The sequence below is a fragment of the Canis lupus genome, chromosome 6 (genome assembly GCF_003254725.2).
Source record: "Canis lupus dingo isolate Sandy chromosome 6, ASM325472v2, whole genome shotgun sequence".
NCBI classification, from domain to species: domain Eukaryota; kingdom Metazoa; phylum Chordata; class Mammalia; order Carnivora; family Canidae; genus Canis; species Canis lupus.
Window position 1 is genome coordinate 18,508,167 of NC_064248.1, and position 26,507 is coordinate 18,534,673.

At 46.8% G+C, this 26,507-nt stretch overlaps 1 protein-coding gene across 6 annotated transcripts in view; it reads left to right on the forward strand.

Annotated features, from left to right (window-relative positions):
* The window catches only part of XPO6 (exportin 6), a 102,168-nt gene extending 78,153 nt beyond the window's left edge, over positions 1-24,015 (forward strand). For 5 of the 6 annotated variants that reach the window (XM_025415675.3, XM_025415674.3, XM_025415672.3 and 2 more), the window contains 12 exons: positions 2,414-2,573; positions 5,324-5,416; positions 8,083-8,227; positions 9,798-9,944; positions 10,811-11,000; positions 15,365-15,520; positions 16,546-16,660; positions 16,835-17,006; positions 18,483-18,644; positions 20,864-20,962; positions 21,141-21,371; positions 23,307-24,015. In XM_025415675.3, the coding sequence (XP_025271460.1) occupies positions 2,414-2,573; positions 5,324-5,416; positions 8,083-8,227; positions 9,798-9,944; positions 10,811-11,000; positions 15,365-15,520; positions 16,546-16,660; positions 16,835-17,006; positions 18,483-18,644; positions 20,864-20,962; positions 21,141-21,371; positions 23,307-23,408 (1,772 nt within the window). In that variant the 3' untranslated portion in view covers positions 23,409-24,015. The remainder of the gene's footprint in view (positions 1-2,413; positions 2,574-5,323; positions 5,417-8,082; positions 8,228-9,797; positions 9,945-10,810; positions 11,001-15,364; positions 15,521-16,545; positions 16,661-16,834; positions 17,007-18,482; positions 18,645-20,863; positions 20,963-21,140; positions 21,372-23,306) is intronic. The other variant, XM_049110919.1, reaches the window with a different exon arrangement.
* Positions 24,016-26,507: the final 2,492 nt, after the last annotated feature.

Here is a 26,507-nt window from a genome sequence, read left to right on the forward strand (position 1 = left end):
AGCCAACCTCTTGTGCTGACTGGAAGAGCTGGCTTGCTCTCCTCAACGCCCACCCCCAGGCCTGGGCAGTGCTGCCTACAAGCTGAGAATCCTAGTTGTTGTTTACTGTTCCGAGGTGCTGCTCCCAGTGCAGGGTGGAGGGTGGAGGAACAGGTGATTTGGGAGGCAAGCAAAAGCCAGCCTTTGTCACTGGCTCTGTCTCTGAAAGGTCCTTCCTTGAGTTGCCCCTTCCTTTTGTTCTCCTGATCCTCAGGATGTGACCCACACTCTTATCCAGACTCCTGGCTGCCTCTGAGGGCTCTGTTTCCAGTCTCAACACTTGGAAGTCAGTGTAGGATCTGAGGCATCAAACTTGCTACTTCCCAGCACTTTCTTAGGTGTTCGGCCTTGCTATTTGCATTTCCACAGGTGTTGGTTATCCATAGTCAGGTTTAAATAATCAAGGGAACATTCCCAAGGGCAGTATGAGGAACTCCAGCACACCCTCCGCCCCAGACTCCCTGTCCTGCTCTAGTTTGCTCTGTGTTCTGTGGTATCTAATTCATTCATTCAGTGTGGCCACCTATTCTAGACCCGGCACTGGGCTGGATACTGACCTCAGCTCTTCACAGGGAAGAAGTTCATAGTCCATGAGTGGACTTGGAGATCCTTGATTTATTCCCATAAGCACATGAGGTGTCCTGGAGGGGAAGGCAGGGAGGGAGGAAAGTGTACATTCCTTCTGTTGGGTAGTGCAAAGGGAAGGCCTCCCAGAAGATATAGTGCTTATGTGAGTGTGGAAAATGTGTAAGAGCGTGCAAGGTGTGAGTGGCCAGATATGCAGTGGGCAGTCCAGGCAGGGACCTGAGGCACCAGGGGTTAATGGTGGGTGCAGGGAGAAATTGGAATGGCAGGAGGCATTGAGGTCACAAGAGTTCTAGAATTGATGCTGGGGGTGTTAATGTTCTCCTACAGAGCCAGGAGAGAGCCCCGGGAGTTTTGGCACCTTGCTTAAGGGGAGCTGTGTGCTTAGGTCTGGGTTCTGGGAAGATGTTTGTGGAATGGATGCCTTGGGAGGAGGGTTGCCTTTAGCCAGTTCTTGTCTCCTAACAGAGAGGAAACTCCTGAGATGGCAGTGGGACGGGGCTGGTATTTCGGGAGTGGTGGCATTACAGGTGCCCTGTGGGCAGGGGCAAGGGTCTCCCCATTATCGCTACTCTACCCTCCCTCTGACTGGGTGAGGACAGAGAACTTTTATCCATTGCAGAGCGAGCTCTCCCAGTCAAGCAGTTCCCACTGTCTTTTGTGGACCTTGGTGAAGAGGGGTCCACAGGGAGGGGTGGCCTAATAGCAGATATTTTTGTCTTTCTCCTTTGCATCTTCACTCAGTGTGAAGAAATCTTACTAAAAAGTAAGTTTCAGGCCTTAGAAAATCACAGGCTCTTTGTTATATATAATTATTACAAACATTAGTGATGCTTTATAGTTTATAGGGTTCTGTATATATTTTAACTTTGCCCTCACATTAGTGAATTTGATGGGAGCATTATTTTCCATTTTAAAGATAAGGAGCTAAGACTTAGAAGGGCTCACTGGGGCCTAGAGCCAGCAGGTGGCAGGGCACCTGTGTCTTCTAGGCCTTTCTTCCAGACTGCTGCTTGGGACCTGCTGACTACACCCTATTCTGTGAACAGAGGTGAATTCTAGCTGTCAGCCCATGGAGATTCCATTCTGTGACAGGGCCATGTGTAGAAGGCAAGCAGGTTTGCCGTTGAGGAGGCTTACCCTAGGATACCAGTTCTGCCCCAGAATCATGACCTGCATTGGGCAAATGACTGGACCTCCCTGCGTGTGTTTCCTTGGGTGTAAGATTGATGCTGTTACTACCTCAGGGTCAAGAGGAATCACATCAGACACTCAGTCCATGTTCTCATACCCCAGGCTTTGTGTCCCACTTGTGTTCACTCTCTCTGGCCTTAGAGTGCTTGTGGATATGGGTTTGGGTGGAGACAGGGCCTTGCTGTCCTGGCTGGTTACTGAGACGCAAAGCAGCATGTGGGTTGCTGTGTTTCACAATTGTTTTTGTTTTTTTTAAGATTGATTTATTTTAGTGAGAGAGAGACTGTGTGTGTGCACACGTGCAGTAGGGGGAGAGGCAGAGGGTAAGGGAGAGAGAGAATCTCAAGCAGACTCCCCACTGAACACAGAGCCAGATGCTGAATGCAGAGCCTGATGCGGTGGGACTTGATCTCACAATCCGGAGATCATAACCTGAACTGAAATCAAGAGTCTGACACTTAACCAGCTGAGCTACCCAGGTGCCCCTCAAGAATTGGTTTTGCTCACTGTAGTCTGCCTGGAAGAGCTATTCCCTGTAGTGGTAACTAAAGCATGTTCTTCCCAAGGGAAACCATTTGTGGTATTTATGTTACAGGTCACAGGTTGAACATCACAGCAGAAAACGACTGTCGGCGATTGCACTGCTCCCTAAGAGACTTGAGCTCCCTTCTGCAGGCTGTGGGCCGGCTGGCCGAGTACTTCATCGGAGATGTGTTTGCAGCGCGGTTCAGTGATGCCCTCACAGTTGTGGAGAGGTAGGCGGTGGTTCCTTGGCACCCTTCCATCTTCAGAACCCAGTTGTGCTTCTTGGGCAGCATGTTGCCAGGCATGAGGTGCATGTGGAGCAGATAACCTCTGAGAACTCAGGTCTGTTGTCTGTAACTTGGAGGGGGACTCTGGTATCTTGTAGCTTATTGTGAGAATTTAATGAGAGGAAGCACTTAGCACAGTGCTACTAGTCAAAGATTGAGTCTGTAGATAAAAGACAGGATTAGCCTCAGAAGAAACGAAGTGAGGTCAATCTTATGTCTCTGCCTACAAGGTAAAGAGACAATAGGAAAACTCTGGCAGGAGACAAATAGTCAGCATCTTCTAATTGGACAGCCATATGCCAGAGGTGGGATTTTTCTTAGTTCTGTTAAAGATCCTCAGGAGTTTAAGCTGACCCAAGAGGTGGCTGCCAACCTCTCCACCACCAGGCTTCTTTCATTACTCCTCCCCTCGGGTGCCTCTTAGGGTTGATAGCTGCATTTATTGAGGACCACTTCCCACTGCTCAGGCTTTCCCCACCTCCCCCCTCATGAACTCATATGCTTAAAAAATCAGATGCTTCAAATGTGATAGGTTTAGATTGTCTAAAGGTAACGTGGATTGATTAGATCAAAATTGGATGGATGTGGGTCCAGCCAGCCCAAAGTCGAGACTGGATTCTTTCATTGCCCCATAGCATATCATTGGTAACACACCAAGCAGAGCCAAGCCCGAAGCCAGATTAATATTAATAATAAAAGTAGCATGCAGTTGGACATTTTCAAAAGTGATTTTGTACATTTCATTTCATTCTTTACTTTGAGGGATGGGGATTGTCATGTTATCTGTGAGCAAACTATGGCCCAGAAATGGCAGGTACCTTGCTTCAGGTCACACTGTTCACAGGAGGGAACACATGGATTGTAGCCAGTTTCCTGCTCTTTCCAAACCACAGAACTCTTACCTACAGTGCCCTTTTTCCTCTCTTTCCAGGCTAAGCCTGTTTCCATTAATGGTTAGGAGGAGTGGGATGCGTCTTTCTTCCTATATGAAATCCCAATTTTCAGACTTTAGAGTCCCTACATCATTATTTTTTATAGGTCCTTATATGTACATTTTTCTGCACTGCTTGGGTTTGCAGGCCCAGTACTTGAAGATACTGTTAATTTGTCTTCATTTAGAATAAAGTGTGGGAGAAGGCTCCTTGTTATGGCTACGTGATCTTCATAGCCAGTGTGATTAGTTGATTTTTAACTTAGAGGTTACACACAACAAACGTACTAGTGAAACTGCAAAATGTAGAAATAATGAACGACACATTTAGAAGTCCATTTTAAGTGTAGAATAGCACTAAAGAATGCTGTAGAATGTGAAAACAGAATGTAAAGTCAAACGTGGTATGATTCCACTTATGTGAGGTACAGAGAATAGTCAGAACCAGAGAGAAAGGGGAATGGCAAGCACCAGGGTTAGGGCAGGGGCAATGGAGTTTATCTTTAGTGGGTACGGATTGTGGGTTTTATAGGATGAAAAGGTGAAGGAGACGCGTGGCAGTGGTTGCACACAATAAGTATATTCAGTGCCACTGAAATGTACACTTACTGTGTACAGAATGTAGAGCAATTTAGAGAATTAAACGCCAGCTGCACGTTGGTGCATCACTATGTTAGCACCCTGGTCCCTTCCCAGAACTTCAGATTGAGAGCCCTTGGCTCTTTGACCCTCACTTTCTGACTGCTCCTCCCACCTTGAATGCTTTGGGACTTTAACCTTGTGGTTTTCTAGGGAAGTCCTGCTTTCTGCTCCCTTCAGAGAAGAGCAGTTTTCAGAGTGTGGTCTGCATGCATGGAGCCCTGGATGTTTTTCAGAGATGCAGATTTCTGGGCTCCTCACAACCACGGGCTTGTACAGTGACAAGCCTCCCCGGTGGATTCTTTGGCTCATTGAAGCTTGAGAAGCTCTACACTGTACCTTGGGAGAAGAACACCCAATGTCTTCCCTGGCATCTGCCTCAGACCTGCTCCTAGGCTTCTGTAGAGAGCCAGCACAGACAGAACTTTTGCTGGGCCTCCAGCTTCTTCCCTTTGCCCAGAAAGGAACGTCTGTCTCTAAGGAAAGAGGCATTTTCCATTTCCCCTTAGAGCTGGCTGTCAGTTTGTATGCAGTGAGCCCTCGGGCAGCCAACGGTCTCAGCGATTTGCTTCTGAAAGGATTGTGCTCAAAGTTAAAAACCCCTCAATTTGGTTCTAAAAACTTATACTTCATGCTCTGCCCCTTCCTTCAAACATTTTATCATGAACATTTTTGAATCTTCAGAAAAAGTCAAATAATTGTATAGTGAATACCCATATATACTGATCACTTAGATTCTATAGTGAACATTTTGCTATGTTTTCTCTCGCATATATCCATATGAAATGTTTATTTTTTCTCGAATTTTTTGTTGTGGTGAAACACACAACATGAAATATTTCCATCCTAACTATTTCTATTTTGTATATTGTCTATATTTCCCGGTTATTTATTTTGTGATCAAAAGTTTTTGATTCTGTAAATCATGCTTTAGTTAGTATCCTTGTTTAAATCTTTATGTACATCTAAGATCAGATCTTTGGGATAAAATTGAAGGTCTAGTCTTGATTTCTTATTTGGATGGAAAAATACCTATCCTCAGGACCTTGTTGGTGCCTTGTCAATTTTGTCTACTTTAGTCCATAAGCTGAGTGTTTTCTTTTTCCTATTTCTTTGCCAACAGGTTGGTTAAAGTCACTCTGTATGGATCTCAGATAAAGTTGTACAACATTGAAACTGCTGTGCCATCAGTACTGAAACCTGACCTCATCGATGTGTAAGTATGGAGCTGTTAGTGCATCCTCGGGTAAGACTTAGTCCTCTAGCCCCCTGTCATTTTATAGGTAAAAAGGGACACTGGTGGCTGCCATGAAGAAGAGAAAGACTCCCTCCTCCAAACCTAGGAAGAGAGGGTTGATTGGGGGTGGGGGTGGTTGGAGTAAGTAGAGTGCATCAGGTGGTGAGAGATGAAAGCAGAGGGCATACGGAGTGGGCATTTCAGGAGGGAGGAGCAGCATGAGCCAAGGCACAGATGAGTTGCAGGGTCCCGCAGTCAGGGAGGCTGTGAGCAGTTTGTGTGGTAGGAGAGGAGGCTGGATAGTTATGGGAGGACCAAGGTGGAAACAACTCGAGTGCCAAGAGTCTTACCCTGTAGGCCATTGACTGAAACTGTTGGGTCTGGACTTACTCAAGGAACACATTCTCTCAGAGCTTCTGACTGCAGCAGGAGGGCAGAAGGCTTCTTGGGTGTTCGTGTGTTACATAAGAACATGGGTGATTTTGAAGGGCATTCAGGGACCACACTCTTAGAAGCTTTCTGGATTCTGGGGAGCCATTAGGAAAGTGACTTACAGAAGGGATAGAAGAATGGGGACTGGAGATGGGGCCATATCCCAGAGATTACACTGCCCAGAAGCCTTGCAAACTATATCCTGTACCAAATCCGGCCCACTGCCAGCTTTCATAAATTAAGTTTTGTTGGAACACAGCTGTGCTCATTTATTAACATATCATCTGTGACTGCTTTTTGTGCCACAGCGGCAGAGTTGAGTAGCTGTGATGGAGAGAGAGTATATATGGCCTGCAAAGCCAAAAATATTTATACTCTGGTGTTTGCAGAAAAAGTCTGCTGATCCCTGTTCTAGATAGTTCTTTAGCTACGAATTAAGTAAATGATAGTCTTATTTACTATAGTGGTTTAGGTTTTTTTTTTTAAAGTATGTGTGTGTATATGCATGCATATATGTGTATATATATGCGTATGTATATATATATATATACTTTTTGAGACTTTAGAGAAAGCTGTGAAGCTTTTGCTGAGAAAAATGCTAATTTGCTCATAAACACAACATCTTGCACACAATTTCAGGAAGTTTTGGAGCCTCCTCTCTTCAGCTTTGTGGAGCTCTCTGAATTTGATAGATTGACTAAAATTCCTAGACCCTAAAGGCAGACTTAGATGTCCTTTTTCTTAATTTGGTACTCAAGAGCTTGAAGGGTAAAATGATCAATGCATTCTAAATATAAAATACAAAATAACTTCTGGGTCACCATGAATTACTTGTATTTTCTTTCTTTAATGTATTTAGGTTAAAGGTATTAACCTTTTCTTACCTAACTTCTTATCTTGAAAAAGTTCCCATCTTTTGTAGAAAGGGGCAAAAATAGAATGAACACTCTCACACTAGATTCATCAGTTATATATATTTTGGTATATTCGCTTTTTTTTTTGTATACACAGGAACACACACTTTTTTTTTTTTTTTTTTAGGTGAACTATTTGAAAGCAAATTGCAGTCAACATGTCAATTCACCTATAAACCCTTCAGCATGTTTCTCTAGGAGCAAGGTCATCTTCCTACATAACCATAATATCATTTTCACCACTCAGAGACTTTCACGGATACAATAATACCTATATCTCACTGCTCCTAGGACCTTTTAGTAGACAGAGGATCTCAGATAAAGCATTTTTTTTTTAAAGATTTTATTTATTTTAGAGCAAGAGAGAGAGCACATGCATGGGGGCGGGGGACAGAGGGAGAGAATCTCAAGCAGCCTCTGTGCTGAGGGTGGAGCCTGACATAGAGTTCAATCTCATGACCCTGAGATCATGACATGAACTGAAACCAAGAGTTGGATACCAACTGACTGAGCCACCCAGGCGCCCAGTATGTAGCATTTTTAAGAATATATATGTGTATATATAATATTTTTCATACTCAGATTTTCCCAGTCCTCTCAGAAATGTCCTTTATATATATATTTTTTTAATCCAAGGTCTAACTAATCATAATTATGTATTATATTTATCTTCTATAATCTAGACCAGTGGGGAAGCAAGGGAAGGATAGAGAGGGAGAGAAGGAAAGAGAAACTGATTAGAGATTTAGACCTTATTTCTTTTTCTTTAAAGAAAATCTTAAAGTCAGGATTTGTCTAGTTGTTTTTGTACTGTATGAGATTGATATTTAACATTTTTAGCAAGAACACTAGATAGGTAGCAGTATGTTCTTCTTGCATCCCATCTGGGGGCACTTGAGGCCAGTTTACCCTCCTGAATTGATACTCCATTTGATTTCCATGTGGTGTCTGCCTGAATCCTACCTCTCTTTCTACTAAAAGGTCCTAGGAGCAGTGAGATCCCAGAGAGAGTGCTCCCCTGAGTACTCACGCTCTTGGTTTCTCAAGTGCTTTCTCCACTAAAAGCCACAGCGACTTAGAGAGCTGATTGCTTTCTGTGTAAGAGGTAGTGGTAGCAAGGTTTAGATGATGAGTTTCAATGTTTACGTCCTACCTGAGCAAGTAAATTATTTCTGTGCTGTCACACGTGTCTTAGAACAACAAATGCACTGGGTGGAATTCTTCCTTCCTATGAAAACGAGTTTAATGCTAATGTATTTTGGCCTTGACCTTGAAAGTTGCATCTTTTCCCCTTTGCAGGCATGCTCAGTCCCTGGCTGCTCTGCAGGCTTACTCTCACTGGCTAGCACAGTATTGCAGTGAAGCTCATCGGCAGAATACACAGCAATTTGTTACGCTTATCTCCACCACCATGGATGCAGTCACACCTCTGATCAGCACGAAGGTCCTGAAACAGCAGAGGCTACACTTTGTAGCTAACTCTTTGTCCTTCTGTCCTACTTATTATAAAATTAAAGTATTGCTTGGTGTTAGATCCATAATTCTTACCACTGTGGTAGAACCATATGTCATTTCAATGTTCCTTTTGAGCTGTGATCCACATAAATTCAAATATAACTTTATTTTTTTAGCTAAGTCCCACACTAATAAATACATGCTCTTTGTGAAAACATAAAACATTGTTCAAATTTATAGACCAAAAAGTTGTGGTACTCTTTAATCCCCTCCTCCAAAACACTGCTGTTCCGTAGTGGGGATGTTTTATAATTTTCCTTTTGATGGAAGTGAGTTCTTGGTGTGTACATCCCTGTAGGATGGATCCTGGAAAGTGGATTTGCTGGGTCAAAGATGTATCCAAGTAAATTTGATAAGATTCTACTGGGTTGTCCTTCGAGAAGACACTGATTTGTATTATGTAGCATATAGAGATTTGTTTTTTTGTAGTTTTATTTTTAAAAGATTTTATTTATTTATTCACAAGAGACACAGAGAAAGAGAGAGAGAAGCAGAGACATAAGCAGACGGAGAAGCAGGCTCCAAGCAGGAAGCCTGATGCGGGACTCGATCCTGGGACTCCAGGATTACACCCTGAGTCAAAGGCAGACACTCAACTGCTGAGCCACCCAGGCATCCCTTTTTTGTAGTTTTAATCAGGCATAGCATTCTCTTCTGCTCTTAACAGAACAATGTATTGTTTTCTGTAAATTTTTGTTGAGTTTGTGATTGTAATTTGTAAATGAGTTACAATGTCCCATGAGGGGGATTTATATAATTTATAATATACCTAGTCATTGCTGGACTTTATAGTTGCCTCCATTTGAAAAAAGTTATCCTAGATAATTCTGAAATGATGTACTCCTGAACTTAGCTTTATCCTTTTGGATGATTTTCTTAGAGAAATTGGGATTAAAGGTGACGGATAGTTTGTGGTTCTAGGAAATTATAATATTTCTTCCCAAAATAATTCTACATGCCCACGACTCTTTGATGTGTATTTTTTTTTTCTACCAGCCAGCACTAGGTCCTGTCTATAAAGAATTTTCTCTTGCTAATTTGAAAAGGGCAGATGGTCCTTGAACTTAGTTTTTGATTGGCACACCGAGGGGAGGAAGCAAGAGAACCTGGCGTGACTGGTGGAGTATAAAAAAGGCAGGTGGAGAGAAAGGTTGACTTGGTTGGAGCTAGAGGAATGAGATGAACAATGCCGAGTAATTTGAATGGTATGCCAAGAAATTTGCCATGGGATTGTGGAGCTAAGAATTGACTGAGTCCGGAGGTGTTGGTGACTATGGACAAGAGAAACCAGAGGTGGTGTTTCTGGCCTGAGGTCAGGAGCCAAGATGTAGCACAGAGGAGGGTGTTGCATTGCTGGGCATCGTCCCCAGAAATTTCTTTGATATAGAACCCATGTGGGTAATGGCTCCCAGAGCCTTATTTGGCTTGTGGCTGCCTCATTAAAGTTCTAATACTAGGCTCACAGGAGAGTAAGCTGACATGTCCCCTTCTGTCTCCAGGTCCAAGACAAGTTGCTGCTATCTGCGTGCCACTTACTGGTCTCCCTGGCCACCACTGTGAGGCCCGTCTTTCTGATCAGTATCCCCGCGGTGCAGAAAGTATTCAACAGAATCACCGATGCCTCTGCTCAGCGACTTGTCGATAAGGTGGGAGACCCCAGGGCCACCCTGCACTGGTCCTGGAGCCGTGTGGCTCAGACTCAGGGAGACCTTTCTTATGCACTCGGAGCTTACAGCCCATGCCAGCAGAGACGGTTTCTTTACGTGTGGCACTTAGGGCAGCCTCAGCACTTTCTCATTAGGCCCTTCGAACACAGGCGGCAGGCAGTATGTGGATAAGGATGTAACACATTCCTCTTGGTAGGCACACAAATGGTGCTGCTTTGAGAGCTGGCGATTTGACTGGAGTTGTCAAGAGTCCCCTTTGCATTCTTTTTGGTTTGAAACAGTCTGTTTTTATTGTTATATTTATTTTCTTAGGGTTGAGACACTCCAGACAAAGATTTTCATAATCTTTAGGAGGCTCAGGCTAGAAGTTTAAAAACAAAACAGAGGTGGTGTCAGAGGGCAGTCAAAGCAGTTACTTGAGAGCACCTGGGATATGAACATAGTGCTTTGGACACAGCGCTGAGCATATGTCCTAAGAGGTTTTTTTACTGCCTCACACTCTCATCCCTGTTCTGAGCAGCTTCTCAGAGGGTGTTGAATGCAGTATCTGTGACTTTTCCCTCTGTAAGTCTTCTGATACCAGAATTGAGGGGAAGTGATGGCACCAAGAAAGATTATTAGGGCTGGGTCTGGAATGTGTTGGACCCAGACTTGTTGTTACTGCTTCAGTTTCTCTCCCCTCCCTGCATTACCTTTGGCTGGGCCCAAAGCTCCAGGCCCAGTCTGGGGGAACAGAGCCTGGAGGCCTGAGCTGTGTGTGCCCATGCTAGGTGCCAAGGCCATGTAATGTGCACTTGTCTGTTGCTCTTTGCCCTCTGATGGATGCCCATGGGGGTCTCTTCCAGGCTCAGGTGTTGGTGTGCCGAGCCCTCTCTAACATCCTTCTGCTTCCGTGGCCAAACCTCCCTGAGAATGAACAGCAGTGGCCCGTGCGTTCCATCAACCATGCCAGCCTCATCTCTGCACTCTCAAGGGACTATCGCAACCTGAAACCCAATGCTGTTGCCCCACAGAGGAAGATGCCACTGGATGACAGTAAGTATCCCCTAGGCAGGGACAGCCTGGGAAGACAGGTAGGGCAGCACTTCCTTTGTGGCTGATGAGGTATTCATCTGTCTGTTGTCACATGGCTGCTGGGTGGGAGAGCCAGCCTTGGCTGGTGGAATCCTGCGTCTCTGGAATTCTGTGAACCCGTCAGCTGGACGGGTTTCCTGAATGTAGGACACCTCCTTTCTTAGTTAAAATGTCAAAAGTAAGTAAACCATTGATGGTGTCTTCTGTGGATAAAAAGTCTACAATGACTAATTGATTCATTTTAGATACTTGTATAAGCAATCAAAGCAATTCACCTCTACACACTGGGAAAAATGGATTTAAGTACTGTCTTTTAAAACTATTTTTAACCTTTCTCTAAATGCATGTGTTTCAGAGGCTTTGAAAGAAGTTGGTATCTTCATTATTGGCACTTCAAATTTGATTGTTTATATTCAAAAGGGAGGAAAAAGATGAATCAAGAAAACACAGTTCAAATAGAAGGCATCAGATTTCTCTGAAAAATCTTCCAGAAAGTACAAATTTTGTAGAAATACTTTAAAAATACAGTATTTTCACACACTATTTTCCAGAAAATACTGAAATGTTGGATGACATTTATAGAATGTCAACAAAAACGCTTTGTGAAATGTTAGAAATAGCAATAAGTACTCAACATACTTTCTAAGAACATTATTTTTATAATCAGGAACATTAACAAGTGCTCATTTTACAAAAATATTAGGAACTGTAAAGAATGGAAAAAATCTCTTAAATCTCCCATTTCAGTATTTTAGAAAGTAACCATTTTAGCAATCTTGTTGTCTTCCTTTTTCTCTGTTTCAATGTCTTCTCTAGTTCTGTGGGTGCTTAAGAGTGGCAGAGTTAGGGGCACCTGGGTCTGTTAAGGGTCTGCCTTTGGCTCAAGTCATGATCTCAGGTCCTGGGATCGAGCTCTGCGTTGGGCTCCCTGCTCAGCAGGGAGTCTGCTTCTCCCTCTCCCTCTGCCCCTCCCCACCTCTTGTGCTCACTGTCTCTCTCGCTCTCTCTCTTGCTCTGCTCTCTCTCAAGTAAATAAATAATATCTTAAAAAAGAAAAAAAAGAACAGAGTTAGTGAGGGTGCCCTATGCACTGGGCACCTGCCTGGGTGGTCTCCTCATCACCGCATGTCTGGCTGTGCCAGCACCACCCTTCACGGTCTAGTGTTTGTTGGGTCCTGGATCTCAGTGTTTTGTGTTCAGTAATTTAATTCCCAGATCAGCCTTGAGTTAGTTACTGTTGATATCCTGATTTAATTCCTGAGGAAACTAGGGTAAGGTGAAGTGGTTTTCCTAGGGGTTACGTACAGCTAGTGTCTTTTCTCCCTTTATCTTACATATACTTATTATCAGTCAGTGTAAGCTATGTGGTAAATAATGCCAAAATCTTAGTGGCTTAATCCAGTAACAAGAGGTATTTCTTGCTCCTACTACATGTCCAGCTGGGATCAAGGGGGTTGGGAATGTCCTGCTTGTTGTTCTGGTCACTTGAGGCCCCAGGCTGCTGAGGCTGCTATACAGTTTGCGCTTACACTGAGGTTGGGGCGTGGGGGATGTTGCAGTAGTGCTCCAGGAGCTGGTCTGCAGGTGACACCTGGCCTCTGTATTTCTGCTCACATTTCATTGGCCAGAACATACGAGTATATGGCCACAGCTTCCCTGCAGAGTGCATGCAACTGTGTGCTGGAGCTGTCTGCTGAACAGAACCAGTGATTTCCACAGGGAATATACTTAACAGCAGAGTTAACATCTGTGGCATGTTCACTGTGTGCTGAGTGCTAGGCTGAGAACTTTCTACACGTTCCTTCATTCAGCCTTCCCTGCAGCCCAATGAAATTTGTCTTCTCCTCTTCTATGAGTGATAACACGAAGGCCTGGAAAGCTTTTCCCATTGCAGCTTAGTACACTGAAAAATTTTGATACCTACACAATACTTGAAAGACTTAAGCAAAGGAACAACTGTCTCTCTCACTCGAGGATTTACCACTTAATATTTTGCCACACTTGTCTTCTTGCCCACCCCACACTTTTAACAGAGCCATATAAATAGAGTAAGCTGCTTACACTGACACTTTATCCTGAATTCTTAACCTTGACTTTTGAAACATGATACTCTCTTATATAACCCAAACACCATGAATACAACCAGGCTGTGCAGCCTTGTAAATGATAATGTCATTTTACATATAGACCACATTCAGATTTTCCCCAGGTGTTACCAAAGTGGCCTTTTTGCTTCTTAAAAATCCAAGATATAGTCAGGGATCATGTATTCTAGTTGGTTGTCCAATCCTTCCAGTCTTTTAATACAGAAAAGCATTCCTGGTTTGTGTTTTATGTAATCTTGACATTTTTGAAGAGTCCAAACCCACATTCTTGTAAAATGTTTTGTAAGCTCTTCTGACTGTTTCCAGCAGTTTGGGCAGGAATACCACTTGGGCAGTGTTGTGTCCTTTCTGTTGCATCGCTTCCATGTGCCCCATTATTGGCCTGCTCAGTGTGGTCACCTGCTGGAAGCAGGGCCTGCCAGTTTCTCCATTGTAAAGTGCCCTTCCCGTGTGTGTGTGTGTGTGTGTGTGTGTGTCTGCACCACCCCCGCCCCCAGCTCGCAGGTGTAGGTTGCTTAGGATCAGAGAGAAGGAATGGGGTCAGGAATCAGCCTTGCATCTGAGTGGCTCCAGATCCTGATTCTTTACCACATCGCCCCTTTGTTCTTGAAAGAATTGTTTTTAATGGTCTGGTAACATCCTATCCTGTGGAATACCACATTTTATATACCTATTCTCCTATTATTACATATTTAATGGTGCTTTTAGTTTCCCCTTGTATGTACATTTCTGTGAATGTACTTTGGTTACTGTTTCAATTTCCTTACACATCAGAGGTCAGATTTTGGTCTCTTGACTCTGTTAGCTTTTCCCCCTAAACTACTTCTCCTGTGCCTTGTGTATTCTTGGGGAAACATCTAACCCAAGTACAGTTTCCTGGTTTGGTTAAGTCCCTGTGCTTGGAGTAGTGTTGTGTGAGTGGCTCCTTCAGTATGATGCGTGTGCCTTTGGCTCACATGCCTCGTCTGCATGACCAGCCTTTAGAAGACCAGGAGTGTCGTGAGTTGTTATTTTCAATTACACTCAGTCCTTTGAGTGAGGTGGTTTTATCTATCTATCCACACTTTCAGATGAGAAACTGAGACTTAGAATCTAGTGGAGTTAGGAGTCAGTCCTGGTTGCATCCACTGCCAGACATCGATTCTTTCTGCCGTACCCTTCCCTGGAAGCCGCTTCAGTCTCCAGAGAGGCTGGTGAGCATGGGGGCCCAGGGAGTGTGGCCAGGTGGAGGCCAGCTCTCAGCCTTGTCCTGGTTCAGCCTCCAGAGCTCCACCAGGGCTGAGTCTCCCCAGCTCCCTGAGCCATGGGGGAGGCAACTCTGTGTGTAAGGGTGAGAGCCAACTCCACCAGTGCTGGGGAAGGATGACAGCTTCCCTGTACCGAACCTTCTGATATGTCAGGTACTTTGCTGAAACATTCTCAACCTTGTCTATCATCCTCACAGCAACCCTGCAAAGGTGGAGCTGTTGGCTATCCCCAGTGTCCTGACAAGGGGCTTGCCCCGGTTCTAGAGCCATCTAGTGCTCATCTGTAGTTCTTCTCTAGGTTCCTCTGGTCTGGGCCCTTGCTGTGTCCTCTTAGCTCCTGCCAGTTTGCTGGCCACTGCCTCTGCTTTCTCTGTGGAGGGATCACGTGAGCATTCACATCAGGGTCTCCTTAGAAGTGTTTGTGGTTAATAACACAATATCATATGATAATTGTATGTATTGTCAGGCCACAGGCACAGTGGGCAAGAATTGATCAGATGGTCTATTCCTGAGGACAGCAGCAGCACATGTGCTGGCAGGTGCTGGTGTGGATTTCAGGAGATCCAGATATACCAGAGGTATATCTGGAGCTGAAGGCGTGCTTGATCTGCGTGTGTCCATTCTTGCCTGGGGTAGTTGCCTTGTGAGTTTCTCACTCGTCCCCTAACCAGAGGCTGCACTTTACCTTTCCCTCTCTGTGGACTGGTTTCTGGTGGATAGAAGCAGAAGAGAGGCAAAAAACTGAGTGGGCAGGCAACTGGAGTCCTGACAGTAAAAGGGCAAAAAGAGAGAAAAGGTTGTATGGAGAAAGAGAGAGAGATGGATAACTCAATCAAGAGAGACAGTGTTCCTTTAGCAAGACTTCTGCAACTGTCCTCTGAATACCTGTGCAAATGTCCCCCCTTCCCGTGTGTTCCCTTACCCTGCTTTATCCTCAGACAAGTTGTAACGTGCACTGAATCTCAATTTGCAGCAAAAGTGATTATCCACCAGACACTTAGCGTCTTAGAGGACATCGTGGAGAATATCTCCGGAGAGTCCACCAAGTCCCGGCAGATATGCTACCAGTCGCTGCAGGAATCCGTGCAGGTCTCCCTGGCCCTCTTTCCAGCTTTTATCCATCAGTCAGGTAGGAGCTGGCGGCAGGCCCCCTGGTGGCTGGTGCCGGCAAGTCCCAGAATGACTGCTTGGCTCTGCAGAATGCATGGCATGGGCAGTGCAGGCCTTGATGCTGACAGTAGAGGGCAGGGATGCTTATGGGCAGACCTTACCTGGACCTTGCACCTGTGTCATGTGGCCCAGAGTCAATTTGGGGCATCTTGCATAGTGTTCACTTCTGAGTCTTTGCCTTCTCCCAGAGTGGAATATGAGAGGATGAGGTGATGGGGTCATTGTACAGAAGAAAAAACTTTTCCCCATGAGTGCTGCTTATTTCCTTAAATGGCAAGATGGGTTTTGCTGACATGGATCCCTCTCTCCCTCTGTCAGTGTCACCAGTGAGGTGCTGTGGCACAGTGACTGCACATGGCCTGGCTCTCAAAAGGGAGATAGTGGGGTTTGTCAGTCAGGACGCACTCCATGATTGCCTCTTGTAAGCAGAGTGTGTGAGATTAGAGCCAAAATGTACTGTACAAGATGATTGTTTAGATCTGCAAGTGGAACCAGACTAAATGTAACCAGTATTTTCTGCAATTAATCCCTTTAATGGACTAGGGCCATGCAGCCTGAATACACCCTCATTATCCACTTTTAGCCACTTAACCCCTGACCCGAGTGCGAGGATTAGTGGTCAGAGAGAAATGGTAAGAGCACTCAGGTGTTGGCCCAGTTGAATGGCTCCATCAGAGTGAGCACAAAAATGATCTATCTACATTGAGAATTCAGTGCTGGTGGATGCCGAGTGGTGAAGGAGGCTTCCTAGTGACCTTCACTTCTCTAGTGAGCCGTTGTCAACCAGAGGTTCATGACGCCAGACTGGTTTTTTTGGCATGTCCCTAGTTGTTTCCCACTTTCCATCATGGACTCCAGTGGTGTTGGGGAAGCTTCTTCCAGCAGGAAGTCTTTGGGAGAGATGGTGGTGCAGCTTGTAAAAGGAGGGCTCCTGTTGATATCTATGCATGTGTCTCTGACTGTTTGCTTTGTGCCTTTATGTAGATGTGACCGATGAGATGCTGAGCTTCTTCCTCACCCTGTTTCGAGGCCTTAGAGTACAGATGGGTGTGCCTTTCACAGAGCAAATCATACAGACTTTCCTCAACATGTTTACCAGGTAACTGCAGATCTACTGTCCTTGGCTTCCAGATTCCCAAGGGAGAAGTAGTGGGGCCCGGCTACAGAGCCTGGGACTTTCTGTTCCTTTTCTTCACTTGCCTCAAGTGTTGGTTTTTGTGCTGGCCCCTGAGAAACATTCCCTTGGCTACCGTGTGCTTCCCCTTGTCTGTAGAGAGCAGTTGGCTGAGAGTATCCTCCATGAAGGCAGCACTGGCTGCCGGGTGGTGGAGAAGTTCCTGAAGATCCTGCAGGTGGTGGTCCAGGAGCCTGGCCAGGTGTTCAAGCCTTTTCTCCCCAGCATCATCTCCCTGTGCATGGAGCAGGTGTATCCCATCATTGCCGAGGTACGAGAGGCTGGGCCGGTACCCTGTACTGCCTCCTGTGTGCCCCTGGGGACAGAATGAAATCATGAAGAAAATGCATTGCATTTTAAAGCTAATTTGTTAGTTACTTTTCTTGTAAAATAATTTTTTCCAAGAAAGAATGCCTTTAGCTCGGTCCAGTCTGTTTATATTGGTTGTGTGAATCTGAACTAGTCTAGTGAAAGCATAGCAGGTTAATTGCCACCAGGTTGGTTGGTAAGATCAGTCTCCTATGGCAAACAATTCATAACTTTAAGTGAATATGTGGTTTTCTCTAGCAAACATTATAACAAATGTATTATCCTAGTAAGAACATTTCACTGATCTCAAGGATATTAGGCTAGTTTTTGGAACCATGCAAAGGTTCTGTTGTTAAAGGAATGCTCTTCCTCCTTTGAAAATAGACATTCAGCATGACAAGATCCAGAATAAGTGTGGATTTAATTGCATTTTATGTCATAGTTAAATAAGAACTAACCTTTTTAAGTGCCCCAACTAAGGCTTAAATAAGTCAGTTGCTTTGCATCATTAAACACACTTGGGTCCTGTAAGGATTCCTGCCATGGGAGCTCGTGCCCTCTGGTCCCAATTTAATTTTAATCAAGGCTGAATTAAATATATCCGGACCTTACAGTTTTGAATTCTGCAGAGACATCTGGAATATTGTGACCTGGCATGCCCCTCAGTGACTTGGAGATTTTTGGTTCAATTCGAATATATTGCTAAGTCTATCTTCCCCTTCACCCCTCCTCTCAGAATCTTGCTACCAGTGGCTGGGGAGATGGGCCCAGAGTACTTAGCCCTGCACGCCGCCTCCCCCTGGGGATCCTCTAGTGTGGCTGTGGCTTGTAGGTGCTCCTTGAACTCCTGTTCCACAGAGGGCAGAACTGCTTTTAAGACTTTTTACTTGTTTTGCATAAGATCAGCAGGTTAGCTGGGACAGCAGTTTTTATCCTGGGAAAAGGAACAGCACGACCAAGAAGATGTGGCAGGTCACAGCAGCTGCTTTCTAAATAGGAAACCCACATTCCTACTTGTTCTGCCATTTGGTAGCCTCTTTCCCCAGCTGAGAGGACTGAGTGCTTCTGACAGAAAAGAGGCCCCTTGGGGCACCTGGCTGGCTCAGTTGGTAGAGTGTGCTACTTGTGGTGATCTCAGGGTTTGAGGTTGAGCCCCACTTTGAGTGTAGGTTACTTAAAAATAAAACATTTAGGGAAAAAATGTAAAATAAAGGGCCCCTTGGAACTGACTCCAGTGTCGTGTCTCTGGGGAAGTTGGCCTGGTTTGAACTGCTGGCCCGAGGGGAACTTGACTGGACAAGAGTGTGGGTGGGACGCTGACACTCTGTGTGCTATTAACTAGGCATCGCTTAGGCCTCTTTGTTGCTCTGAGCCAAGGCTGTGAGTGGCCCCCTGAGCCGCAGGAAGGGAAGGTTTGAGGGTCTGTGTGTCTCCGCAGCGCCCCTCCCCTGATGTGAAGGCTGAGCTGTTTGAGCTCCTTTTCCGGACGCTCCATCACAACTGGAGGTACTTCTTCAAGTCCACTGTCCTGGCCAGTGTCCAGAGGGGGATCGCTGAGGAGCAGATGGAGAATGAGCCTCAGTTCAGTGCCATCATGCAGGTAACGTGCAGGCAGAGCTGGTGAGGCTGCCATGCAATCCCAGGATGGAGAGGCCTCATTCTGGACACCACCTGGGTCCTTTGGCTGTCTATCCCTTGGTTTGCTTCCCTGGCATATGAGGAAGCCATGTAGCTTCTGATCAGAGCTTAGTGCTACCACTTAGTACTTGGGAAGTTAGTTAAGTTCTTGGAGCCTCTGTCTCTTCATCTGTAAAGTGGAGAGAATGCTGCCTATTTCATGGGTTTTAGTGTGAGGATGGACTGAGTTAGTTTCCACCCAGCAGCTGGCGCCTGCGGGTGCTGGATAAATACCTGTCCATATGCCTTGTAGTGGGTGTTTCCCAAGTGTGAGGGGACTGCCTGTAGTACATTGGGGCCCACTTAACTAGAAGCTAAGTGAAGTCCCTTGGGGAGGGGCCCAGGGATCTGCATTTTGTAAAGATCATTCTGGCTGGTACTGTACTGGGGAAACACTGTCCTATGAGCAGGCTGTCTTGGGGGCTGACTGGACCCTGCTGTAGGAGACCAGGGTACCCCCCCTTGCTGGGGATGGCCGGGCTGCCTAGTGGCTGCTGCTTGGTTGCTGTCCTCATTCCACACTTCATCGTATAGCTTTTTATTCTAAGCCCAGGTCGAAGTAGAACGTTTTCCTTTTTTTTTTTTTTTTTTTTTGTCACTGCAAGGTTTTCTTTTTGGGGTAGCCAGAGAGATTCTCCCCTTCTTCCCTTGAGCTCCCTGTGTAGAGATTCTTCTCTGGATAAACACAAGCCCTACCCCTGGCCTCTTGCTGCCCTGCTGTCTCCAGTGTGGCTTTGGGTGTGGAATATTCGTGTGCTTTCCTCCTCCCCCCACCTCAACCTTGTTTTTAAGCCTTCTGGGGCAGACGGATGCCTGGCCCCCTACTCAGGATTGTGAAAGCCACTTTGGAAAACAGCTTCATAGTGTCAGTTTCTTATCAAGTTGAGCATGTAGTCACTACCTGATCAAGAATCCCACTTTCTAAGCATTTTGCTTAAGATAAATGAAAATGTATTCATGCCATGTGTCTGTAGGTGTTTATAGTGGTTTTTTTCATAATTGCCAAAATCTGGAAATAATCCGGGATAGCCATCAGCTGAGACACATGCATGTAATGGACTGCTACTTAACAGTAAAAAGGAACATGTTCTTACACCAAGACCAGCATAGATGCTTCCAAATATGTTATGCTGGGTGAGAAGCCAGATCCAGAAGGCCCCAGACCATATGATTTCCACTCCATCATGTAACTTTCGAAAAAGGCAGCACCAGAGGGACAGAATGAGCAGTGGTTCCCTTGGGGTAGGGGGAGGAGACTGTGAAGGGGACATGAGAGAACTTTTTGGAGAGACGGAAGTGTTGTGTGTCTTGTTTGTCATGCTGGTTAGATGACTGTGGGTTGGTCAGAATTGCACAAGGGTGAACCCCAAAAGGGTGAGTTTTTTTTTTACTCAGTGTCATACTTCAGTAAACCCAAATTAATAAATAAAACCATTGGGCATCATTGGAAATCTCCCTGCTGCATCAGGCCTTACAAGACTCTTCTTGTAGCTCAGGGGCCTGGACGCAAAAGGACAGACAGACAGCAGCTTGTTGGGGGTGGGAGCTTACACATCATTGGCTTTTTTTTTTTTTTTTTTTTTTTTGCAGAGGAAGGGTATTACTTTTTGCCCTAGAACTTGTAACTTTTATAGTCCAGAAACTCAAAGCAGTTTAAAAATTTGTTGCTTAACCCCTAGGCAGAGGCATCCAGTTTGAAGGAGCCTCCCAGGATTTGTGGTTTATAAAAGTTGGGACACCAAGGAGAGGGTGTGTGGCTTCCAGAGGTGAGGGGTTGGCTTGAGAGGAGGCAGCAGGAGTCTGCTGAGATTGCTGAGGATTTGACTAGAGTCATTTGACCAGCTTCTTGCTTCAAAAGTGGAATCCATGAAGGGATCTGGAGGTTTATTATAAAAGATTAAGGTGAGACTAGTATGTGGAGTTAAGCCCAGTGCGGGAGGACTGTAGAGCTAAGACTACACAGGAATATTCCAAGATCTGACCAGGAGAATCAAGGCAGTGGATACCCTTGTCCTGCCATGGGCATGAGGAACCACTTGTGGGGTGTGGGTTCTTTTGGTGGGGAGTGAGGGTGGGGGCCCAGGAGGGCTGGGTCTGAGATGGTTTAAGTGCTGCTCATCACATAGTGGTCTTATTTCCTAGGCTTTTGGACAGTCCTTTCTTCAGCCTGATATCCACCTATTTAAACAAAATCTCTTCTACTTGGAAACTCTCAACACCAAGCAGAAGCTGTACCACAAGGTTAGCACCCCCTCTCAGAAAGGGTCCTTCATCAGAGGTGTCAGTGGGGTGGGTGGAGTCCCAGTCTTCTAGGGCCACAGCTGGGATGCATGGCAGGAGGCGGGCTGGGGCATAGATGGGCCCCCGGGGGCAGAGTGAGCCCTTATACCCTCACTCAACCCAGCCTCTCTGTCTGCAGAAGATCTTCCGGACCGCCATGCTGTTTCAGTTTGTGAACGTGCTGCTGCAGGTCCTGGTTCACAAGTCCCATGACCTTCTGCAGGAGGAGATCGGCATCGCCATTTACAACATGGCCTCTGTGGACTTTGATGGCTTCTTTGCAGCCTTCCTCCCAGAGTTTCTGACCAGCTGTGATGGTGTGGATGCCAACCAGAAAAATGTGCTGGGGCGAAATTTCAAGATGGATCGGGTGAGGAGAGAGAGGCTAGGCTAAAGGGAAGGGCAAGCATGGGCTTTCACCCTGGTGCCCACTCAGTGGAGAAAGGGCAGGCCACTTCCCTGTGTGGTCTGTACCTGCTGATGGCTCCTGATCGACTTGGGGCTGTGGCTGGATGTGGGAAGCCCCCCCCCCCCCGTGTGGGGGGCAACACATGTGTTCTTCATCTCAGCCACTGGCCCCAGCAGTCCATCTGATGGCCTCTGCTTCTTTGTGCTCACTGCATCCCGTCGAGCATCACCCCCCCACTGGGCCCAGTCATCATTTCCTCAAGTATCCTGAGCAGTTGTAGCCTGAACTTGCAGATAGGCTGGGAAGACTGGTGCTCAGGAATCACATCTTCTGAGAGCCCAGGGTTAGGGATGGAATTGTGGGCTCTGCCCAGGCCTTTGGTTCAACATGGGCTGACCTGCTGTTGGTTCCTGGGATGAGCTCCCACAGGACTCACCCTTGTGCCCCTTGCTGTCTGCCCAAGGAGCATGGGGAGGTGGGAAGGGGGCTGTGATAGTCCCGTCCCCCCCGTCCCCCACCCAGTCCCGTATAGCACCTTAGGTAGGGGCCGGGGTGAAGGCGCTGGATGCATATGGAGCCATCGTTGCTGGTGCACATGCCATCTCCTGTCCCAGGGTGTCCTGTCAGGGCTCTCACCTGCCCTCCTTCCTCTCTCCACCATTAGTTCTCTGCATTTGCCTACTAGGCTCTTTCTGGATCTCTTCCCATGGGATGAGTGTTTCATCCCTCACTGCGTGACAACGTGGCAAAATGCAGTCTTGTTCCATGCCCTCGTGCTGTCCCTGCCTTGCCTCCCATGCTGGAGTAGCCAGCCCGCAGGCCTACTGCCCTCTGCCAATTTACACGTTGCTCTTGCTGGAGCAAAGTCTGCTCACTTTTTGCTTATCACATCTGTGATATGTGTGAGGGTAGTTTCCTTTTAGAGTCAGTTCCTGTTTTCCTTGGTCTTGAAATCTTTTTTTTTCCTTGGGATCTATCTTGTCTTCTCCTAAGCTTCTGGAAGTTCACTTCAGCCACTTGGGTAGTTTCCTTCCTGTTCCTTGAGGCCAAATCCTCATATTTAACCCTCCATTTCTAATGATATTCTTATCAGTCAATTCTTGACTTAAAGTAGCAGCTTCTAAATCTAGTTATATGTCAGTGCACCTGGAGGGGCTTATTAAATATACAGAAACGTACTCTTGTGTTCCACTCAGGAAATTTGAATTTGGCATTTGTGAGCCACTGATCTAAAAGACACCCCTTTGGTTTGTTTTCTGAAGGATGAAATAAGTAAAGGAATCTGTGCCTTCATTCATCTGTCTTGCTGGATCATGGTAGAGTTTGGGGTTCTAGCTGCAAGGGATCCACTGGTGTCTGTGGCCTGTGGGCTCCTGGGGTGTCTCTCTTGATTGATAGGACCTGCCTAGAGCCCCAGATAGGGAGGAGGAGTCTGTGGACGCCACTTGGCTAGCTGTGGCAAAGGAGAGGTGTGCATTGGCAGATGTACCCATGTTCATGAGAGAGTCTAGTCTGGACCCCCTTCCCTTCTTTCTGTGGAATCTGGGGCAAGTTTTGGAATATCTCTGTGCTTCACTTTCTTCATCCTTCAAATGGGAGTACTAATGAAACCTGTATCTCAGGCTCGTGGCAAAGTTTGAGTGACTTAGTATCTGGATCCCTCGTGGCAGAGCCTGGTACATGGTGAGCACTAGGGGAGTGTTAACTATTGTTCTTTTGCTCCTATAGGACCTTGGCTGACACATGGTGCATGAATGAGTAGAAATTTCGAGTTTAATAAAACATTTGCAGACCTCTGAGGCTCACCCTGGGATGGAAAGAGCTGGGGTGGGGTGGGGGTGGGATGATTTGGGGTGTTAGATGGGGCTGGGTTGCAGCTGTACCCCTGCCTTCCAGGACCTGCCCTCATTCACCCAGAACGTGCACAGGCTGGTCAACGACCTGCGTTACTACAGACTCTGCAATGACAGCCTGCCCCCCGGCACCGTGAAGCTCTAGGCACAGCCTGCTTGCCGCCAAGGGACTCGAACTCCTGCTGCTGCCACCCGCATCACCTCTGCCCTCTGCCACAGACGGCTCCCAGACAGGCCTCGGCTGCTCCTTGGATTCTTGCACCCTGAACAGTGCTGCCTGCCCCCCTGCCCCTCTCCACGCTCCTCTCCTGCTGCCCACCCAGCCGAGCTGGCTTCAGGGTGCATCTTAGCACTGGTTGGAGTGCCCAGGGCAACGGGAGCAAGCAGAGGGTCATGTGGCCAGGTTCCAGGGAGGCCCCAGGGAATCCTGTGGGCTGGTCTGCGCCACTCCCTTGGACATCAGCCATGAGGCAGAAACGCCAAGGACTGCTCATGACAGTGCCACCTTCTCACCATTCCACCCCCATCCCCGGCCCAGCCGGCCTGGAGAGACTTGATGCTGGAACTGTTTTGGCACTTCTGTCAAGCCTCTCCTGCCCTCCCCTCCGATTGCCTTGAAGTCTCTGCTCTTCGTCAGAGATTTGCAGACTCATGGGTTTTTTTTGTTCTTGTTTTCTCATCATTCCATTGTGATACTAAGGAACTAAGAAGCTTAATGAAAAAATAAAATGCTTATGTTGTTGTTATATAAACACTGGTCAGGGAACGTGTTTCCCCTCAGCCTCTTGGGGCCAGTATGCAGGTGGAGAGGCCATCCTGGTGGGGAGCTGGGCAGTAAGGGATGAGGCCTGTGGCCGTGCCCTGGGAGAGCACAGCAGAGGAGGGCTGGCTGGGGCAGGGTCTCCTAGACGGCCTCTCCATTAAAGCTACGGGAAGACATAGCGCCCCTTTTTCTCAGAGTCTGATGGTAGGGACTTGCCCTTACAGTTCACCTGTGGTGGGAGTGGGTGTGGAGCCCAGGTGCTCATCAGGCGTGGGCTCACACTCTTTCTCCCCCTAGGAAATGGATCTTTGCCAAGAGACTCAGCCGGGTTATTGCCTATCAGTGGACCAAAGTCTCTCTTGAGGTCAGCAGCAGGGTGGAGGTCTGAGTAGGTGGCTTATCTGAGAGGAGGGGTTGAGGAGGGAGGCTGGAGGTGGGCGAGGGGTGGTGGTGGGTGGTGCTCAGGGCTCACTGGTGTGTCTGAGAGCTGGGCCTTGTCAGCCATTCGTGTGTGGAAGTAGTGCTTCTGAAGTTTTTGGGGTGATGTATCAGCGGCTCCTTCCTGCCTTAAGGACCAGTGACCAGACTGACAGGACTAGGCTAGATTCTTTTTTCTTAAGACTTTTTTTTTTTTTTTAAGTGATCTCTACACCCAGTGTGGGGCTCGAATATAACACTGAGATCAAGAGTCACACACTACCTACTGAGCCAGCCAGGCACCCCTGGACAAGGCTAGATTATAATGTGGAATCCCACACCTGGCAGGAAGAGGCTTGCTCGCCTGAAGTGAGGATGGCCACTGGTTGGTGGTAGAATTGGGGAGGAAGGGAGTTGGGGGCTGATGGCTTCTGAGGCCCTTACAAGAATCACTGTGGGGGCTGAGGGGGCGGGTGAGCCTGGGCCGTGCGTGCATGTCAGTCATAGCCTCTCAGCTGCAGCTAGCCCCACTTGAGAGTTCGCAGAGGAAGAAATTGAAACTCCAGTCACTCTTCTGCAGAAAGGAATTAACATCCAATTATTCCTTGGTTATAAATACCACCTCACCTGCCTGTCGGAAAGGCCTGAGTGTGGTCTATGCCTGAGCAGGTGAAAAGGCTTTTTGAATGCCCACAGATGGAAGGGGCGAGAGGATGGAATCTGTCGCCCAAGAGCTGCACCCTTGGACAGAATTTGAGATAGGATTTAGGGTGGTAGGGGAAAGGCTGCAGGGGAGTAAAGTGGGCCTAGCCTGTGTGGGTTGTAGTGAGCTCCTAGTCCCTGGAGGTGTGCAAGCAGAGGGTGGTTGACCTGCAGAAAGGGTCTGCTTCCCTAGTCCTCTGACATGATCCCTGCAGTGCCCACCCACCTTAGGGCCTGGCAAGAACAGGCCCTTGACAAACCCAAAGACTGTGTTCTGAGGGACATGATGGGGAGAGGCAGGAGATGGACAGCAATGAGCTGCTTGCCCTGCCACCTGCCACCTTTGAGTGCGGGGAGGCTGCTGTAAAAGTCCGTACCCAGGCAGCCTGGGTGGCTTAGCGTTTTAGCGCCACCTTCAGCCCAGGGCGTGATCCTGGAGACTCAGGATCGAGTCCCACGTCAGGCTCCCTGCACGGAGCCTGCTTCTCCCTCTGCCTGTGTCTGTGCCTCTCTGTCTCTCTCTCTCTCTCCCTCCCTGTCTCTCTCTCTCTCTCTCATGAATAAATAAATAAAATCTTTAAAAATAAATAAAAGTTCATACCCTGCTTTTCCTCTGGTTTCCATCAGTGACATCCACCCGAGGCATAGCCACTGGCTCTGGGAAGGGGTCTGATGAAATGCTTTCCAACTTCCAACTTTTTCCTCCACTTGTCTGCTGTCAGCCTCACGCCATGAAATGTCACCTTTCTTTTCCATAGCCTTTTTTTTTCACCTCCTGACTAACATTGTAGTGGAAAATGCAAGGGCGCCTGGGTGGCTCAGTCCATTAAGGGTCTGGCTTCCGTTCAGGTTGTGATCCCAAGGTCCTGGGATTGAGCCCTGCATTGGGCTCCCTGCTTGGTGGGGAGCCTGCTTCTTCCTTTCCCTCTGCTGCTCCCCTTGCTTGTGCGCGCGCTCTCTCTCTCTCTCTCTCTCTGTCTCTCTGTCAAATAAATAAAATCTTTAAAAATAAATGTGGAAAACTGGAAACGTCATCTAATCCTGCTCAGAGCCACTGTTAATATTTTGGTGAATTTTCTTTTCCAAATATATACAAATATATATGGTTTTGCTTTTTCCTTTCCCTTTTTTTCTTTGTAGAATTGGGCTCATGTTGTTTTGCAGTCCCTTTTATTCACTTAACGTGTTAGGATCATCTTCTCATGTTACTGTTCTAAAATGTGATTTTTAATGGCAGATGGCGTTCCAAGGACATGCTTTGTTTAGTTTCTCTTACTACAAAACGTGCTGCAGTGAGCGTCTGTGCATGTTAAATTTTGGTGCTTGTCTGAGGATTTCCCCATGTGGACTTGATGGCACTAA